General features: G+C 42.6%; 2 protein-coding genes across 2 annotated transcripts; both read right to left on the reverse strand.

The window, feature by feature from the left end:
* Positions 1-636: 636 nt before the first annotated feature.
* On the reverse strand, positions 637-11572 carry dbnlb (drebrin-like b). The gene is given in 16 exon segments (XM_030369874.1): positions 637-1883; positions 2749-2851; positions 2960-3033; positions 3269-3343; positions 3623-3665; positions 3667-3743; positions 4333-4468; positions 4802-4864; positions 5058-5112; positions 5234-5385; positions 5527-5604; positions 7191-7337; positions 7506-7580; positions 7678-7790; positions 8140-8195; positions 11386-11572. Coding segments are annotated over 16 exon segments (1467 nt in total). The 5' UTR covers positions 11469-11572; the 3' UTR covers positions 637-1746.
* A 342-nt stretch (positions 11573-11914) lies between these two features.
* ube2d4 (ubiquitin conjugating enzyme E2 D4) lies at positions 11915-17311 on the reverse strand. Its single transcript, XM_030369876.1, has 7 exons — positions 17008-17311; positions 16024-16087; positions 15460-15491; positions 15286-15363; positions 15065-15170; positions 14660-14753; positions 11915-14547 (listed from the first exon to the last, which is right to left on the reverse strand). Exons 1-7 carry the CDS (start codon positions 17029-17031, stop codon positions 14502-14504), a joined length of 444 nt encoding a protein of 147 aa, XP_030225736.1. The 5' UTR covers positions 17032-17311; the 3' UTR covers positions 11915-14501.
* Positions 17312-20946: the final 3635 nt, after the last annotated feature.

The following is a 20946-nucleotide window of genomic DNA, read 5'->3' on the forward strand; positions in this document are numbered from 1 at the left end:
CTATAAATTATGCAACAGCTAGTGATGAACAAATAACGCAAAATAAATTCCCTGCTAATCCTTTGAGGTAAGATCAGAAACTGTATCTGGAGCATTAAACCATGCCACAATCAGAAAATAACATTCTGGAAATTATTAATTTCTGTAGAAACCATGCGTGTCAAAGCATGACTCAAAATCCTTTTCGCCTTCGTTGGAAGCCTATCATTTGCATTATGGATGAAAGTATAAATCTGGCACCGAATGAATTGGCAAATAAACAAAACTCGGACTAATTAAGTGTCAAATTTGTGCGTCTTCATATAACATACATGACCTCAATTTAAAACTTGTTGCAATCATACTAGTGTGCATGTGATTAAAAAAAACACGACATGATATATAGACACTCATGCATGAATCCTGTCAGGTGATTTTATCAAGGGCTACATCTGAGCGAGAAGATTTAAGCACACTGTCAAAACGAATGCTGCAAAGGATGTGGGAAATAAAAGTGAAATTATTTGACTTGAAATCGAAACCAGGGTGAAAACCCAAATCGTTCAGCACTGTTGCCTGGTTCCAGGAAACCCATCATAAAGCACCTCGTTCTGTGACTCAATGCAAGGCAGTCCATGTACATATCGAAGGTACAGCTTTTAAAAACATCAGACTTTTAATATTTTATTATGAATGTTTTTGCATTACAATATACTCTGGAAAAACAACGAAAGAATGATGCAGGTGAATCATGCCCCTTAAGACAAATTATCTTTTTAACATTTGTAAATGAATTTAGCTTCAATTGGTGTACTTCGAGCGTGTCCATTTAAATTAATTTTACAAATTTAAATTTCACATAAAATATGACATAGGATACCACTTCATTTAAATCCCCTCACTCATGGCAGTCAGTCATGTGGAACAGTTGACCTGAATGGATCCCCAAGCTATAGGAGTAAACTCAACAAATAAGTCAACGATGGTTTCAAGGTCTGTGATATGTACGCGAAGATAAGTGGAAACTCAGGGACCAATGGAAACCGACCACCTCTTAACCCAAAGTAAAGGGACGCTTTTATTTACATGTCACCAAACACCATCTCATGATCGGTTTGAAACGGCAACCTTCAGCTAATCGTTGTTCTGCGATTCCCATCAGATTCAAGCTCGATAAAGACTATCTTCGCCAAAAACAGAGACACATGTGGAAGTTAAATTCAATCTTTCGCGATTACGCCATAGCAGAAGCCCCATTAAGACTAATTTATTTCCTGAAATAGAAAGGAGCGACTGCTATTGTCAGACTGAACCCAGAGCAAAAAAGAGTTCACAGAAGGAATGTCAAATACAAGTGTGTGATTAATGCTGCAAACGGAATTTAAGACGTATGAATAAAGGCTGACATTTTACCGCATCACAACAACAGGTAAGGACACCGGGTGAGTGATCGTGAGAGAACACAGGGGGCGGGTTTCCCGCTGGAAAACCCTAAGCTATTCCATCCATGATTTACAACAATTGACATTACAATATAATTTTTTTTTGTTCTCGAGCAATATTACCTTCTTAAAATCTGGCCCCATGATTTTTTACCTTCCAGCGACCCGCCCATCGTTAGTCAATAACGTGGACGGCTGCTTCCCCTCAGCGGCTTCTGCTCGGGCTCCAGCCCACTAGGAGAAGGGTGAGTGTGTGGTACCACTGGGGGGTCTGGGGGGGGGGGGGGTCTGGGCAAAGTGCTGATCTAGTGGGCGCGGCCAGGGCTCACACCATCTCCACGTAGTTGGCGGGGAACATGCCGAAGTGGCCGTCGGGGCTGTAGCCGCGCCACCAGCCCTCGTCGATCATCTCGATGCCCGTGATGATGTCTTCGGGGTCGAACGAGATCTCCGTGTCGTCGGCTGCTCGGAGAACGAACAAAGAGACCCTCCGTTAATACACCGCCGCCATGTTGTCCAGAGTTACACTTCACACCACACACACACACAAAGCTTTTAACTAGAAAATCTATTTCCTGTAGAAAATGCGGTGAGTGCTGTAGTACAAAGTGAGGTTGAAAATATGTTTTAACAAAGCCATATAGATTAAGACATAACAAATATTAATCTTATTAATATTAATATTAATCTCTGTAAAACCATGCGTGTCAAAGCATGACTCAAAATCCTTTTCGCCTTCGTTGGAAGCCTATGATTTGCATTATGGATGAAAGTATAAATCTGGCACCGAATGAATTTGCAAATAAACAAAACGCTGACTAACTAAGTGTCCAATTTGTGCATCTTCATACATGACCTCAATTTAAAACATGTTGCAATCATACTACAGTGTGCATGTGATTAAAAAAAACACAATATGATATGCATGAATCCTGTCAGGTGATTTTATCAAGGGCTACATCTGACCGAGAAGATTTAAGCACACAAATGGTTGGAAACAAATAAAGTCTTGACCTGAAAAATTGAGCTGAAGGATCTGAAAGGTCAAATGTATTTCAGTGCACTGCTAAAAAACCTGGAAGCTGAAATCACCTAATAATAATAATAATAATAATAATAATAATAACTGCTTGGTTTGGTTTAGACTCTCAAAACAATGCGATAGACCACCAAATAACGTCTGTCTTTTGCGCGAGCAAAAGGCATCCACATGGCTAACTTCATCAGCACATTTCATTGTTCTCGAATGAAACGAAAAACAAGCGGATAACACTGAAATCCACAACCGAGTCAACGGCACAATGAACCCGATCCTGTTGTCACCCACCAGCCTGGTAGTCGTAGAGCGCCCTGGCACTGAGCCCCCGGTCGGGGCTCTCCTCGGGGGTCTGCCCGGGGCTCACGTCGTAGCTGCTGATCTCCTCCTCCACCTGGTGGGTACACACACACACACACACACCATTTGAAATTGTACTGTTCATGTTCATTCATCAGAATCTCTTGCTGGGAGCTCAAGGGGGAACACCCCTGGTCATCACCTGAGGCGGCTCCTCGTAGAGAGCACACTGCTCGGGCTCCTGGGCGCGGTAGGGCTCTGCAGCTGGTTCCTCCTCTGGTCAACGGAGACAGAACGTGGTCAGTGAGAGTATGCATAGCAGCAGTTCCCCAATCCCGCCAGCAGGGGGCAGAAGGAGCACTCCATACATGCAACACGTTGGTCCAGGGATGGGAAATTAATGAATAACAAAACCAAAACAATGGGGTGACGAGGCAAGCCGTCGCTCTGGTGAGTGTTGTGTGTGAGGGTTCAACGCCAGGGCGTTGCCCTGCGGCAAACGGGCCCCCACCTTTCCAGGGTTCTTGTGGGATGGTCTCCTGCTCCTCATACTCAAATCTGGACGGGCTCTCATCCACATCCGGTTCTTATCACACCACACAAACACACACACAGCACACCACACACAAACACACACACGATGAAACACAACATGCATATGGATGACTTGGGACACACAAGCGCCAAGCGGACCTTATGCCAGCGTGCGAGCCATGGATCACACGGATGAAAACCGAAAGTGTCACGAAATACCAGAAGGAAGATGTTGCATATTGAAAAAAGGAGAAGGGAAGCAAAGGCGATGACACGGACTGGTTTCAATGTGAGGTGGAGGATCTTTGTGTTGTGAACCCAGGAGGCTAACCGGTGGGAAGGACGGGGGCCGCTGGGCTGGGGGGGGGCGGGGGAAGCCTGCCGCGGGACGGGGGCGCTGGTCCGCTCCGGCTCGTACGACGGCTTAGAGAGGAAGGGGCTTTGCAGGCGCCCTGGAGGACAGAGAGACCCCCAGGAGGTAACCAAGGAGGAGATACAAGAGAGGGAGAGAGAGAGAGACCGCACAGAGAGAGCAGGCATGAAGACCAGTAGCTGCATGAATGATGAAGTAATCAGACAATAGAAGAGAATAGAATATCAAACCGGAGTCTACTGAAACAGTTTCGGTGGTAGAGTTCCAACCATGTCGGTGGCTAATGGGGTTCAGTTCAGAAAACGTACAATTCTCGTGAAGTCGAGTCAGCAAGATAGAGAGGAAGAGTCTAAGAAGGAAGGGCTCTCACAAGTTTTAGTTCTAACGAGGTCCAGTTCTAACGAGGTCCAGTTCTAACGAGGTTACATTCTAACGAGGTCCAGTTCTAACGAGGTCCAGTTCTAACGAGGTCCAGTTCTAACGAGGTTACATTCTAACGAGGTTACATTAACGAGGTTACTTTCTAACGAGGTTACATTCTAACGAGGTTACTTTCTAACGAGGTTACATTCTAACGAGGTCCAGTTCTAACGAGCTTCAGTTCTAACGAGGTCCAGTTCTAACGAGGTCCAGTTCTAACGAGGTTACGTTCGAGTGCGAGGGGCTACCTGGGCTGGCCGGTGCCATGGCGACGGTGGGGCCCGCGGTAGGGGCCTCCGGCTCCACTGGGGCCCTGCCCATCTCCCTCTGCTTGAACATCTCCCTGGGGTTCTGGGACCGCTGGGAGATGAGCGAGGCGGCCTCCTGAAGAATAATGAACAAATCAGAATCAAATGAGGAGCAGCACACTAGTCTAGAGTCTGGAAACGCTTCACCAGACCGTCCCGCGAGACCCCCGACCGTCCCGCGAGACCCCCGACCGTCCCGCAAGAAACCCAAGGAAACGACTGCTCAGCTGGCGTTGATAAGGTGAGTGGTGTTAAAAGTCACAGACAGACATGGATTAAACGGTGGTCAACGTTGGGGTTAAGCAGGACCCCGTTGCTAAATAGACAGTTCCTGTCCGGAGCGGGCGGGAAACGGAAGGTGTGGAGACCGGAGAGCGACGGTAAGGCGTGGTTTTAGGGAGGAACTCACGTTGGCCTTCTCCACAGACAGCCCTCGTTTCACTGTCTTTGCTGCCGCCTTCTCCTCCTCCTCCTGACAAGGTCAACAGTGGCACCACACACATCAGCTACATGCTAAACTAGCCTCTATGTTAGCGGGGGATATTTCCACCTGCCTTACCATCAGTCAATTCCCCATGAATTCATGTCCCTCCCCTCCCATGTTCACGGCCACATTCTGCTTTCATTTGCGTGTTGTAATCTAGTCTATCGGCGAGAGTACTCACCACTTGTGGCTTCTCACGATCTCGGCACTCGACTTCCTGCTGCTGCTGATACTTCCTGTGGAGCAACCCAACGAGAAATTCAAATTAGAAACTATAAATTAGAAACTTTTAAAAGACCCGAGCACATGGTGGTGGATGGAGTCACTCGGGGGGGGGGGGGGGGGCTGGAGACCTACTTCTGCTGGTCGATCTGGGAGCTCCTCTCCCTGTCCCTCTGGTCCCTCAGGGTGGCCTCCTGCGTCTCCCGGTCCTTCCGCTCCCGGTCCAGCTGCTGCCGCTCGTCCGCCGCCTTCACCTTCTCCTCGGCGCGCCGCTTCTCCTCGTCTTTCTGCAAAACACAGGTCGTCGCCGCCGCCACGCGACCGGGCGCCACAGACATCACGTCAACGGGGTCCCGCCTGCAGGGTTATCGCGTGGGGGTTACGTGAAGGGGAGGGTGCACTCGAGGAGGTACAAGACAGAACTGCACCTCGGCCTGGGCCCAGAAGTTGTCCTTGTTTATCTTTTTGATCTCGGACATGGCGTTGGTCTTCTGGTACACGGAGCCCTGGGACGTAGGAGAAGGAGAGAAAAAGAGAAAGGCAAGAGGAAGAAATCTCAATATAGACACTGGTGGCACCGCACATTCCAAACACGTTTTATGTTTTCTTTGTTTTGGCACCGCGATGGCGGAACGAGCGCCCTGCCGGCATCAGGACCGTAGAGTCGCTCAACAGCCTCCACAAGACTAACTTGTTCAGGATTCAGCTGGACTTTAAATAGCCTCCCCCATTACCCCTCACTTCCCCCTTCCTCCTAAAAACACCTCTCCTTACGCATTGATTCAATGTTTGAACGGTTTACCCTAGTTATCTTTGTTGTCTACAGGGAATGTGTTAACCTAACGACTGATAGTGCTTGGCACTTTGTTCTATTAACATCCTTACTGTACCGACAGCGATATGTCGTTTCTCTTTCCTCAAATGTACTAATTGTAAGTCGCTTTGGATAAAAGCGTCTGTTAAATGCCCTAAAGGTAAAATGTAAATCAATTCAAATATTTCATGACTACAACAAGGCGTGTCCTGCCCGCTGGCTTGTCCAAGGAGCCATTTTACAGATGCATGCAGGACTGCTGAATCCACAGATGGGCTACACTGTGGGCAGGTCAGGACAGGTCGACTGCACTAATGAATCTCATTCCACGCCCGAAGGAATGAGGAGAGTCCTATGTCACTCTGAACAACATGCCCAGGGCTGTGAAAACACACGGAGATGATCGACTCCGACAGGCACGCATACTGCGATTCACCCCTGTCTTAGCGCCGAGTCGAGCGGGCGGCCATGATAAATGGCGTCTTGTCTAGACGATGAATGGTTCGACTTTTCAGAAGACATGCATTTCATATGCATGGCATGCTTGGAAACTCAATGTTGTCTTTGCTGATATTGGGCCACCACACCCATCAATCCAACTATGACTAACCCAACTGTGTGGAAACAGTGTGAAAGCAACACCAGAGATCTTAATAAAAGTATATCGAATACACACTAGGGCTTTTACTTTTGTCCAAAAATCATATTCGAAGTTTGTTTGTTTATTAATATTCGAATATCTATTAATAATATTCTGACAACTAAATGCCTTCAGTATGACCTGGATTGGGCTTCGCGAGGTTTGTTTCTAATAAATCGCTGTCTAATCAATACTTTCACTGCCTCTTCCCTGGTCGTTACAATATTATGAATAGACTGTGTCGGGTTCCCCGCCGTCTCTCCCTCTTGGCCTGCCCATAACAGGTTTGAATATTAAGGGCTGCCTAATATTCGTTCAAATTTTTATTTATTTTTTGATATTCGGATTATATTCGAATAACGAAGTTCGGGGTCAAAGCCCTAATACACACAATGATTTTTTGATGGGCTATTTCACTCTTACTATACTACAGGTTAAATAAAATGAGTTTGAAATAGGCTCCCAGCCAACGCAGGTAATTACTAAACTTATTTGCAGTGCAAACATCGTCGAACCATATTGTAAACAAACAGCTCAAGGCACAACCCGGGACAATCTGACACAGCACTCCTTTGGCTGACTGACTGTCATCTGATTCAAACACCGAGGCCTCACATTCTGTGGGATGAACAACCTACCACGGGCCCCTGAGGGCCGGAATCCTGGAAGCGCTTGGACTCCTTATGGAAGCTGTAGTTGGCCCCCGAGGCCTTGGCCACCTTCTCTATAATGACCTCCGGCTCCACGTCCTCCTCCGCCCGTGCGTTGATGGTGACATGGGCTCCCTGGGAGACAACACATCACTTCCCGCTTTAAAAATACACACTTTATCGTAAAGTGTGATTACCACACGGATAAAAAAAAACTGATGCGCAAGGATTATGTTGCATTATTATTCTATTCCTAGAGCTGTGGGGGTGGCATTCTGGGCCGTTAGGAATAAAGACCGTCACCTTGAGGAAGTTGGACATTGAGCTGACGTGGTTGGCACACGCGCCTTTCCTCGCATCCTTCACGCCTTCTCCTGTCTGCGAGAGCAGAACCGGCGTTAGTCATCAACACGCGCAGAGCTGAAGACTGCGGCTCAACAGAGTGAATGGGGTGAATGCACGACGGGACACCCACCCAGTTGATGAGGACGTATTTCGGCAGGCCGGAATTTGGATCTTCGACTCGGCAGAAGGCGTACATCATCTTTCCACTGTTGAGCTCCTCCACCAACTCCTCCAGCCCTCCATCTGAGAAGAAAGAACCAAGAGGCAAAGATAATTGAAGAGAATGTGTGACTTTGGGAAGACGTGTAACAGGGGACGGGATAGTCTAGGGGTTAAGCTGCTGTTGGATCACCAGGTTCTGGGTTCCAGACCCAATGTTTACAGTCTCCCCGTAGGTCTACCTTTTTTGAGACTGTATTAATATTTGACACGGTCATAATTGTATACTACTGTGATATACTGTCAAAATCGGGAAATCGCCCAACCCTATAGGAAGGTCAAAATGACCCTACACTGCTGCATGTAGCATTCATCAGTACCATCTGCCAATATCAAAGTGAAAAAGGCCAATGCAAGCATGACCGATACTCACCTCCCTTTTCTGCCAGGCGGATATCATTACTGTTTCCCTCATAGGTGAACAAGGCCCTGAAAATGAAAACAGATTTAGAACATAGTAGTGATGAATGGTTTTAGCAAGACGCAAATGTACTCTACAGAAGAGTTTAGGAGAATGTTGGACTAGTTCAAATTAAGATAATAACGAACAACAGACCTTGTGATGATTATTTGTGATTATATAAGAACAACATCCAAGAATAATATTTGAAGTCCTTTAATTACTCAATTACGTTAATGGATATTCTCGCCTTAAACGATTTGGCCAGTTTATTAAGACCCCGGGTCAATCGTTGAAATTGTCTATGTCGAGATGTTAACCAGCCATGATTTTAAACTAGTGGTTAGCAGCTCCCATATACATCTTTGATTGGTTCAACCCAGGAAAGCGCATCAGAAACGCCCTGACTAGGTAGCTGACTGTCTCTAATATTGACCACAAACAAGCAATTAAACAAGTTTCCATGCTGTGTAACATGCAACAGGACATGCTCACAGACTTAAGAGAGTAATACGTTGTGCAGTTAGAGTTCTGAGCGAAGATAATGGCTGCGTTTTAGGGCAGTGTGATGAGTCTGAATTCTGAGTGCAGAGCAACATTTCAATAGGTTGCGAGGGCAAGTGTAGGAGGGGGTGTTGTTAAACTGATTAAAACACAGCCTTAGCATTAACTTCTGAATCAAAATGAAGTGCTCAGTTTCTGGTTGGACGAATGTACATAGAACGAGAACTAAACAAAATGTCCCTTTCCCTCAGCCGGTCGCATTGCAACAAGTGCAGTGTTTCCCCCAGCACTGTGTTGTTAAGGCGGCCGCCTTACCAACAATAGGGCCCCGCCTTGACTACCAATGTATATAAAATAAATAAAAAAAATTATCAAAATTTTTTATTTTTTTTTATTTTATTTTTTTAAATTATTATGCATTAACAAAGTAGAAAACTCTCGTAGGGAAAGAAGACATACTTCCATCACGTGTAAAAATAAAGATCAATAATGCATCGGTGTTCACAACAATGGTCGTGACATCAAGCTTTTTTAATTGAATTTAACCAGGGACCACCTTGACTAAGACATTTACTGGGGGAAACACTGAAGTGGGTTGAAGCAATAAACAATCCAGTTATATCCAACATTCCCCCACAAGAACCAGGACATTCATCATTCAAGTATATAAACTGCTCGCCCCTCAGTCCGTGAGCATGCACAGTGGCATGCAAACACACAAATCTGCTGCTGCGTTCAAATCAGGGACGAAAAAAAATACACCCTCCAGCAATTACACTCGCAACTTATTGAAATGTTGCTCTGCATTCAGAATATCACCCTGCCTATAAAGCAGCCACTATCAATCACACAGTACTCTTAACTTCTTGCCTCAGTCTCTAAATACTTGAGCATTCACAGTGGGGAGGAACACAGAATCTAAACCTTTGGATTTGTTCGTTTGCGGTTACTATTGGAGGAACCTATCTAGCCAGGGCAGTTTGTATTGGTTTACCTGGATTGCACAAGCCAAAGTACAGTAAAGTCACCTGCTCTACACTCGTTTGGAATATAATGGATGACATTTAATCCCCTACTACCCAATATCGGAACTAACTCAACCACTCTTGCACAGTTCAAGAGTCGATGAGTACAAATTATGGCTGATATATACCTAGACACTGACAGAGACAACAATTAAGCTGGGGCCTTAACAAACCAGCCAAATCCTTTAAGGACCCAAAGGTTTCAAATTGAGGCACTCCCAGTAAGTATGTGGCAGACTTTCAGATTTCAAAAATCTCTATCACAGCGTTCTTCACACTCTTTTTGCAGTTTTTTGCAAAATGTTGCACTAGCTCTGCAAACAATTTTTGCACTGTCTGTGGCTGTGCACAATTTTGCACTGGCTATGCAGAATTGTGATCCACCTCACATATCTTGGCTGGCTGAGTGTCTTTAGGGAGGGTCAATAGTAAGATTCTTGTTAACAAAGAGGGTACGGGCTGGCCACCTTTTTTATTTGTTGAATATATCAGGGATGGGATTTTATTGATAACAATCTCACTATCATTAGCATTGACTAATATGCAGGTCATTTGAAACTGTACTTGAATGTTTCACAATTCGACTCAGTTCCTGCAAAACATGCAGTTTCACGTTTTATTATGCCTAATGTTGCAAGTTGCACATCCTGTAAAGGCTTGGATAGATTGGTGAAATGTCACTACCTGAAACCACCTTTCTACAGAAACAGTATTGAATTTCCTGTAACTGTCATGTCTTCACAACAGATTTAGCAGAACTATGAATGAGGTTGTAGAGTTATATTCTGACTTCATTTTCATTCAATGCACAAGGCTGAATTGTACATGCAAAAGCCGTTAATATAGTTGTATGTGGATGTACACTCATCATGAGAAACTGTTTCAAAACAGGTTACAGTAAAAACTTATGTTTTCTTGCATCTAGGATCTCAAATAAGTCAAGTCACAAATCAAAACATAACTACCTGCCACCTACAAAGCATAGTACTCTGTTAGTTATGTTTATGCTGTAAGTTATGTTTATGGACAGCTCGAAAGAGTTATGTGTTCATTCAGGCACTGCCATCATGCCAAGTCTGCCAAGTTCTGAAAATCTTGAGAAGCAAACCCCAAGGCAGTTGTTATCCACGATTAATTAAACCAGGTCGTTTCTAAATACCGACACTCAGGCTTCAAGTCGACCTCAGGGGAGGGGAGAGGAGCTGCTCTCCGGGGGGGGGGGGGGGGGGGGGGGGAGTTCATACGGTTACTCACTCTGGAGCCACTGTAATTAAACACTGCGTAGTTCTGGTAACTCCCACAGCTTTACCGATGGACACTTGATCCAAGATGTCTTTAAACCCCAAAGAGCAGCACATGTTAGGTTAACTGTTGATCTATAATGAACGACACTTGGATTGATCCCCGACTTCCGTGAATGAATCAGTAAGCTAGCCGACATCAGCCACGTCGCTGCTGATCCAAGTAATCCCACTTCATCATTTGATACTATAATCAAATTAAACGCCGATTGATCATCATTCACATATCCAATTAAGAGTGGATACGGTGTTGGAGCATAAATCAAACCAAGCCAGAAAGGAGGAGTACGAGCAGGTCGAGAAGTTACTCGTTTCGCTAGCCCGACGACAGCTAACCTTCTCCCTTATCTAAAAGGGAACAAAGCGTGGAACAATAAATCCCATCTTACCAGTTGGTGCTGGACTTCTCATCCACCACTTCTTTATAGGCAGCCGTTAAGGCTGGGCCGTTTTTGCTGAGGTTGACAGCCATTGTGTTGCTCGCTTGGGTATAGCTAGCCAGCTAGCTACAGGGAGGAGTGGCCGAGGTGATGAGGATACAGGAAGCTGGGTCGTGTGTGACCAGCAGCCAGCAGCAGATAGGGCTATATCATCTCAGGACGTCCGGACACGACCGGTCCTCAACCAAAGGAGGTGCTTGCATTTGTTCTGCATTTCGTTTTTAATAATTCAAATACTGAAGCCATTTGATTGGGAACAGTCGGTTGCCTTAACTGCTGTCAAAGACCCACAGAAACATTGACATCTCAAAGCTTCTGCTTAGGGGAGTCACACTTCTCATTTAGAATACATTCATCATGGTTTGAAGGAGTCATCAAAGTAAAGATCATAATCATATTCAAGATTTTGAAACATTTTATTTTTCTTGCTGCAAAGGTGTGTGTTAGTTAAAATGGAGTCAACAAAATGGTTAAGGACTCAGTTAAAACAAAACAAGCTTTATTTATGAATGGTTATTTAAATATCTTATATGCAAAGAGAGGGATGTCGCCATTGACAGGTCAAGCACAAATTCCATATTTTAAGAAGCGTCAATGGTGTTAGGAAGCTGGTCCTGAATTTCAAACAAAGTGAAAATTATTTATCTTTAGTGTTGTCTTGGCAATTTACAAGATAACTGAAATGATCAAGCCTTTTAGGGGAAGCAGCCATACTAGTAAACTTAAAGTGACGTTATCTGTGTATAAAATGGGGGTTAAGGCTAATGTCTCAATCAGAAATGTTAGGCAGATTAACTGTGATGAAATCCCTGATATCCGGCACAAGGCTGTGAGGGGGGTTAGGCCAAAGCACAGGCTGTCTAGTTGAACACATTGAACAAATACACTGCATGGAGTTGGCATCACCGGGCTGGCTGTCGCAATGGAAAAAAGACTGCACTCACCAAGAAAAAAACAGGACATAATAAATAAATAAATAAAAACAGACCCCCCAAAAACATACAAAATGTGTACTACTGTGATACTTCAACACTCAAATCATTTTTATATAATGAGTCTGGCAGCATATGGATCTACACTGCATTTGGAGAGCTTGTCTTTAGTCTATAACCTATATTTTGTGGACACAGTTTAGCCTTGAGCACCCAATCTAACAATTAAAAAAAACTAATTCATGCCAAAAACATGGCCTATGTTCTCTAATTTTTTTTATCCTGCTTTTCAATGCACATTTATCTTGTTAAATCCTTACGAATAAAACATAGTACCAATGGTAATCTGGTTTTAAAATAAAACTGTACTTTCCCTTTATATTGACAAAATCTAATTACATACTAGACAATTTTACAACTAGGAACCTCTTGATGACACCCAATCAAACTATTTTACCAAGTCACGTTATTGCAAACAAAACACAATTTTTGTAAACCATGGCTATATATAAACAGAGTAGCTCTGTCCTCCTCAAAAATCACCAAGTGAAGTTCCCCGACCTTAGATATAAACAGGAACTGGTCATAATTAAAGTCTCTTCTTTGAAAAGAAAGGGCCATCTACAAATCCAATTTTTTCTTTTTACTTCAATATTCTGAAGGTCTTCTGCTTTGCTTCCATCTTTAAAATATTCGCAGTAATGAAAGACTGTTGTCATTTAGAACACAGTAGCATTAACACATCTACAATGGCCTGCTTGAAGGCCGTTGGAAAAAACATTCACATTCACATCCAAGAGTTCAAAAATAATAAAAATGAAAATAATAAAGCAAACTGTTGCAGGTGACCCGACGGGGGTTTGGTGAGGGAAATAAATGCTCCCTGAGGAAAAGGGACAGGCAGCATACTGATATGAAACAAAGGATTGCTGCGCCCGCCACCAACAAGTTCCTTAGGAGTGCTGAATTCAAACTGAGCCATTCCCTACTTAAGCATGACACGTGCTACTTAATCAAATACAACGCCAAGTGATTTTAGGTTATCACTTGCATGGTTGGTTGTATTTTCTCTTATACATGTTGGGTGGTATGGGAACCATTAACTTCCACTCACCCTGGGTCACTGCAGTGCTCCTTTAAAGGCTGATGATTTGGCTGGATACCTGAGCAAGTGTATGGAGCAATTGGCACAGTCAAACAGTACTGCGTCAAAAATAATAGCATTATTAATTCCTTTGCGAAGATCTCCGTCATAAGTGTACGACGTCAATGGATACTGAATGCGACGGGTAACGCGGACGTGGTCGAGAAGAATGGAAGATGATTTTGCGTTTGCCTTTACCTAATAAGCACCAACGCTGAAGCATGGGGCACCTAGCTTTAATAGCAGCTGTCCATTCTAATTCCAATACTGTTGCTCCCACTTATACAGTCTGGGATGAATCTAATCCGTCTCAAGTTTGTTCACATTTGCCCTAAGGTAGAGATAGTGTTCATTGAGCAGTTGCTTTCAAAGCTAAAAATCAACTGCCATTATTAAACATGCACAATTTTGTGTTCAACGTTAACATTCCGACTGCAATTGCACATCTACTATAATAAAATAAAACAGTAAAGGCCACTGAATACATGTAAATACAATAACAAGACATCAAGTGAGACAAAACAGTACCTCTGAAATAAGGGAAAAACTTGACGATCTTCTGAATCGACCAAAGTAGTTTGCCAAAGAATAACAAAAACCGAAATAACTTCTAGCAAGAGCGAACATAGCATTGCCCTTGATGAGAGTGATGCCTTAACAACAAATATAATAAATCACGATAGCAGTAGTAAAAGTCTGCACATGTCGCTGTGTGGAGGAGAATTCCAGTATTCCGTGGTGGGACTGCCTTCAGGAGTCCATTGGGTCCTGGTGGGCCGGTCCACGCTAGTCACAAAGAATGGCACAAAGAGCATGGCAGCAGCCCATGGAAGCCAGGTGCCAGTGTACCTCGTATTGCTTCCTTTTTCCACCGGTGGTGTGTTGCCCAAGATATGTCTTGCTTAATTTGCTTGCCTTGTGTTAAAATATCAAATATGTTTTCCTAAACTTCTCTTTTTTTTTTTTGTATTTGATTTTTGGTGGCATTTTCACATTGCATATTTCTGTGTCCATTCTCTTGCTAGTCTGTTGTACCTGTAAAAAAACAACAAACTATAATCAGCTTCTTCCCTCTAGTGGTGAAGTTCGATTTGTACTCAATGAGTTCATTATAGTGATCAGAAGTAAGGGACCGTGCAACACTTACTTTTCCCGGTCAGATTTGTAGGTATGGGCGATCTCAGGGACTAGCGGGTCGTCCGGGTTCGGGTCACAGAGCAGAGAGCAAATAGACAAAAGAACTACGAAAGGAACAGGAAGTAATGAGATGGAACAGAATTACCATACTCGCACTGAGAAGAACAGAAAACATATACGGATGGATCTAAAGCATACACATTTCTTATTCACATATTGATAAGAAACAATTACCTGAGCAGTTATTATACCGTTGACTGTATGACAATATATACATATATAGATACACAATGTGTCCCTAAATATTCAGCGCTCTAAGAGGTAATTTCAACATCAACTAGGGCGAGTTTTTTCTAATGAATACATTGAAGAGCATTTCAAGATACAAACGTAATCAATGCACACGGTGGCATACCTTTTGACACTGTGAGGGCCGGTGACCATTGCGACCGCAGTATGTCCAGACAAATACTTCCGTTGCTGTTAATATTCGGATGGTATATTTTTGTTGTGAACGCAACCTGTGACAAAACCCGGCAGAGAGAAGACATTTAAACAAGTTCAACAATTTATCACTTCCCATCATTTAGAAAAAAGTTGCATGACGACAAGCAATCGACATTAGGTCTGACTTACTTTGGGTGGTTTGAAGGGGTAGTCTGTAGGGAAGTGAATGGTGAGGAAGAACACCCCCCCCTGATAAGGGCTGTCATTCTATGTACAGGAGAAGGCAGAAGTCAGAGTTAATGGAATGATTTTATATATATATTCAGTGATAGAGTATACAAAATACATAAAACAATCACTTACTGGACCCATTATAGTTGCTTGCCAATGGAACACTGTAAAGAAAGGAATAAATATTTGTAAACACAACTGACTCATTTGACTCAGCAATTTTCTTTTTAAAGTAGCAACTGTTCGAATTTAAAAGTGGACGAGCAGCAGTCCCTTTTCCATCTTAAACGTTTAAAGACGATCCAACTAAGCTAAAGTATAGTATCACACCTACGGCTAAAATAGGATGCATTTATTTTGTGGTTAGATTCCACCTCTGGATGTTTGGGGTTCTTGGGTACTAGATAGCCTTGGTGTGGCATATTGCCACACCAAGTGTATAACGTATATAAATGTATAACGACAAACTAGAGATCACCACACATGTTAGAAGGTTAAACCTTTCTCACCAGAGCAAATACTAGAATATTCCCCGTTTTGATGAGTAATAAAAACACAAATTGCAGCACAAATCCTTCATAAGCCACCCTTAAATGTCATCTTCAAAATAAAGGCTAATATAGGCTAAAGGCTAAAGGCCAATAAAGGTTAGTATACACAATGGAAACTCCTGTAGAGTAAAAGGCTCAAACTAACAGTCATCTCCTAGCGGGCCTGCAGAGCACTGGGCTGGAGGGTCCCTCTGCAGGTCTGTGAGTTCCTGAGGAGAAAAACAAAGTCAGGTCCGGTTGAGCAAGGTTCAACAACCATGACTAGTCACTAAAGCTCTAGGAGGTGAGGAAGAGAGAAGCATCCCCCATCATAGGTTAACATAATGTCACCAATCACAAACACAGCACACACACACTTTTTTCAATACAGGTTATGTTAATATTAGAAGGGAATTCTAGAAATACTAAAAATATATATTTAATTTCACCAATTGTATTCTGATAATGTTTGTTCCAAAGCGATTTTGTTGGCAGGCCTCGAAAAAAATATACGATTGGAAGGAAGTATCACAATTCATGTATTATCATAACGTCCATAACAAGCTGTACCAATATTTAGCAGCTCTGAACACGAAGCTGCCTATTCTGTTTTATAAATACACCCCGTGGCCTGCTCCAGTGCCCCATTTGCACTCCCATATATGGCGACAATGACATTGGAGTTTGATCTGGCAACTTACAACACAGCTGACATTCAACCCATAACTACCATCGAACCACCATACATTCTCTTTATTCCAGACCTCATCGAGAATAAAGTTATATCAGTGTGACAGATTTTACAACCATGGATACCATCAAACAAAAACAAAAATTAACATTCAAGTTTTCACAGTGCATGGTTACCGCACTGTGATCGATTATGCTGTTGACAGTGCAATGAGAGTAGATAATAAAACGTCCCACTAAACCCAATGATGCACCATTACGAGCAATGCGCAAACGGAGCGATACCGTCCGCGGTAAGCTGCTCTTTTGTCTGTGAATTATCTTAATTTGACCACCAAAAGGAGCCCACTGCACCGATGTCAGGCCAACAAACAAACCCGGCATGACTCATTCAACATGGGGACTCGGAGGAACACGCTGGCTGGAGGGACTGGGGGAATGATAGGAGAAAAACACTCACCTTTTGAATTCTTTTCAACGCCATTGCCTGGATGGCTATGCTATGTAGCTTGACAGCTAACCGCTAGCACTTTACACATACGATTTAACTTTAGTTTCTGGTGCTGCTTTCCGAAAGACACCTGTTTGAACCGGCGAGACGCGTTCAGCACATGTTAGGCTCGTGGATTGTGTTTTTAAAGATCAAAATATTTGGTAAAAGCACTGTCAATTCTGAGATATTGTTGAGCAACCTAGATAATTCACCCCTTCTCTCCTATCATCTCCACTCATTGCGGCCTGTGACAGACAAGATGTGAAGTGTCGCGAGAGTTCGCGGGGGTCGCCATGGTTGTAGTTCAAATTAGATGTTGGTTGTCAAGCAACAAAGTTATTTACCAGTATGTCACTTTATACTATGAAATATTCTACCACTCCTTTGTTCACAAATTACACACATTGAGTAATTTTTTCCTTAATATGTAGGATATATGTACATTATTCATACAAATAATTCTTCAAATTCAGTAAAATGTCGTTTTGCCACGACTGTAAAAAACAAAACAAAAAAGCTTTGACATAATAGCTTTATCAGTCAAGACAATTTCTTGTTTCAGTTTCAAATGTTGCTAAAATATTTTCTGGATCAAATTAAAAAATAATTTAATGTAGAAATATGAAATATATATTTTGATTGATCCACTAAATAGGTCAGCAACACAGTTTATTCTCTGTTCATAACGTTTTATTTGCACAAGACGGTTGACATCAAATGTGCTAAAATTATAATCCATATTGCCAAACAAAACCAAATTAAGGACCATCATTTCAAATAAATCTTTATTAAAACTTAAATGTAATAAAATAATTAAGAATTAAAAGCGTATGCGCTTTAATAATTCCCATAAGAGGTTGCGTTATTTGACCACAAGGTGTCACTGCTTGAAAAGAACGGGAGCACGTTCAGGTACTAAGACTGACATAAAATAAGAGTAAAGCTTCATTTCTAATGTAGAAAAGTTACAATAAAAACATCAGAATGGATATTCTTTCATACTCTCAGCTGAAATTAGATCAGTTACATATATGGTTTCCACATGTGTAACACATCGTTTTGTTTACATGTGCACAATATTGAAACAGGGAAACAGAACTCTGACACATGCACACTCTTTTGTGGGACTGTAGATAACAAAGAAGAAATACTATTGAAATGTCCATTCAACACCAGATCATTGTAAAGGCATATTCATCTGAGTCAGCTGCATGCTCCAATTTCTCCACAGCCTTGTCTCGCAAGGCCTCATGAGCTTTCCTTTATATGTCTTAAACAAGGCTGAAAAAAGAGCTCTCATTATTTTAGTGAGTATCTATGAATGGGTTGCAGTGTTCATTCTTCTTAAATGGCTGATTCAATGTCAGGTTGAGGATCCTATCGTCAATGTGACACTGAGAGGGACCATTTTCCTTTGGAAAGCTGAAGATTCCTTCAGATAATATCTTATTGTTTGCTCATCTCTCTGCTCTCAATGACCTGACTGTCCTCGGGGCCTGCCTGTAATCAGATTCAGCCAGAAGCAGAGGTAGCAGATCTGGGCCTCCGCACCCCGGGCCTTGTGCTTAGAGTTTGTCTACATGGAGCGAGGCCATTTATCACCATGGAGTCTTTTAGACACAGGCAGGCCCACACTTTGTTGGCTTGAAGCCTCGGTCCACAAAGGCTCCAACAGTCAACAGACAATAGTTTTCCACTGGAATTCCCATACACGCTGGTTTTGCATGCTACTGTGTACTATCGCCATTCATGCGCCATATTTACTTTCGGATATTGGGGTGAATCAAATAAATGAATCAGAGAAATTCTTTGTTTTCTGCGTAACATTTTACCCTGACCTGAAAACGGGAATTCCCAACCAGAGCCTAAAGTTGAGGTTCTGGTTACAGGATTGGTGCCCCCAAGACCAAAACTCAAGTCATCGCTGAGGATGATATGGGTGGGGTGTGTGGCTCGGTTAAAATATAGCCTAACTCGGTAACTTGAGCCTGTGGACTTAACACAATCTAGTTGTGTTCCATCTTTCTCCTCACATGAGTTATCACTGTTGGTTCCATTGTGCAACAAAAAAGAATTCATTTTATTAGAGCAATTACCGAAGCTGCATTTTAACTTTAATATGTTAACGTCTGTGGCACCTTTCCCATGGTTGCCATGGCGAAGCACATATGCTCACAATCATTTTCACAATTATCCCAAATAGGTCCAGTTAATGTCTGAATTATCCAATAAAAGCACAACCAATAAAAGCTGAGTACAAGCTGGCCTCTCAGAATGGCTGAAGGTGCTCTCTATACCTCAGGTCATTGTAGACCCTTTCTGGGGAATCTCTTATCGAACAAAGACCTATTGTTCTCCCACACTGAGACATATTTGTCCATTTCCTGTATCGATGTTCTTCATTTGATTATAGACTCAGACAATATGTGCAGCTAACAAGTTGGCATTAAAGTCAGCAACTCTGCACAATGCCTACCTAACTCAAGAAAAAGGGTTCTATTATGTCTGGGACCATCGCCGTTTCATGGCTCATTCTCCCCACCGTGATTTTATTTTGTGTGCAGACGTTTAGGTGAAAGCTGAAAGCCGGTTGACCCCTCAGAATCACGGGGAACTGTTCCTCAAACATGCTGTATCCCGGCATTTGTTGCAGTTTTGCAGATTTTACTCCTTGCCCTCTCAAGTTCACGACTGTATTAGCCTCTTTTGCTTTCAAGGTTAGAAGGGCTTGTTCCAAATCGTAAGACTGTTGATGACATGATAGTGTAAACATTCATATCCCCCAGCCTGCACTAATTAGTCAGCATTATGTGGCTGTATATGCTGCATTTGTTAGCTGCTGCAATGGCACTCAAATTTAGAAGCACGGGCTTTAAAAATGTAACACTACCCTATTTAAGTATTTAAGCTTGGTTTAAAGAGTAGAATACCAGTATCCAAAACCTCACTGCTTATTGCCTCAAATAATCCTATGCCTTTTTCCATCGTCCTCTCTGAGATGCACAGTGAGTCAGTCATTTCCATTCCTTTCATTGTTTATTCACGGTGGAGATAAGGCATAGCTTCTATAACGAAATGGGTTTGGGTGATATTCTCTGTAATCTGCTTTTGATAATCAGATGAGATAAATTGTGTCCACATTTTTTGTGTTGGTCCAGAATTGATGATGTCTGACGCAGTCAAATGAGATGCATCGGGTTGTGCATGACAAATCAACACAAATAAAACCATCAATTCTCTGCGGAGTCAGTGCTTAAAGAACATTCCCCAAAGCCCCCAACGTTCATCTCTTTTACCACAGGTCTGGCACTTGATTGACAACTATGGAAACTATTTTACTGTGGTGCTCTTGCAATGAGTAGCCTCTAGAGCTTTGGTTAATAGCTATTCTAGAGTGTTGACTAATACACTTATGGCTCTGCGTGTGTAATTATTGCCAAATGTGTTCCAGCTGTTCAAATTCTGATGACATATTCAGGTTTCCCTAGTTTGCTAAACTTCCTTAGGAGACAAAGAAGGGATTTCCTCCACTACAGATAGGCAGTGGCAGTAACAGAGAATGGGCTTTGGTACCGTTATCAGCACGACTGTCTTGATGTAAACTAATGAGCTGAATCGTGGGCATACGAAGAAATGTGTCAGTAAACACGAGTTTGATGAGACAATGTTAAGATCTTCCGTTTGTCTGCGTGTTTGCTGAATGATATATCCAACAAACCGCATTTAGAAAACACATCAATCTATGAGGAAGACTTTCTGGAGGAAAAGTGTCGGATTCCAGACAAAGACATAATATATATATATATATATATATATATATATATATATATATATATATATATATATATATATATATATAAAATTATAAATGTAGTCAAATATTTACTTTGCGTTTGCAATGCTCCT

The sequence above is a fragment of the Gadus morhua genome, chromosome 11, assembly GCF_902167405.1.
Source record: "Gadus morhua chromosome 11, gadMor3.0, whole genome shotgun sequence".
NCBI classification, from domain to species: Eukaryota; Metazoa; Chordata; class Actinopteri; order Gadiformes; family Gadidae; genus Gadus; species Gadus morhua.

Excerpts from the sequence above, each read along its gene's own strand:
- ube2d4 (XM_030369876.1), bottom strand. The coding sequence starts at position 17,031 with ATGGCGTTGAAAAGAATTCAAAAG. Across the intron at positions 16,088-17,007 it reads CGTTGAAAAGAATTCAAAAG|GAACTCACAGACCTGCAGAG; the intron begins GTGAGTGTTTTT and ends TTTTCTCCTCAG. Across the intron at positions 15,171-15,285 it reads ACCCCTTCAAACCACCCAAA|GTTGCGTTCACAACAAAAAT; the intron begins GTAAGTCAGACC and ends GTTTTGTCACAG.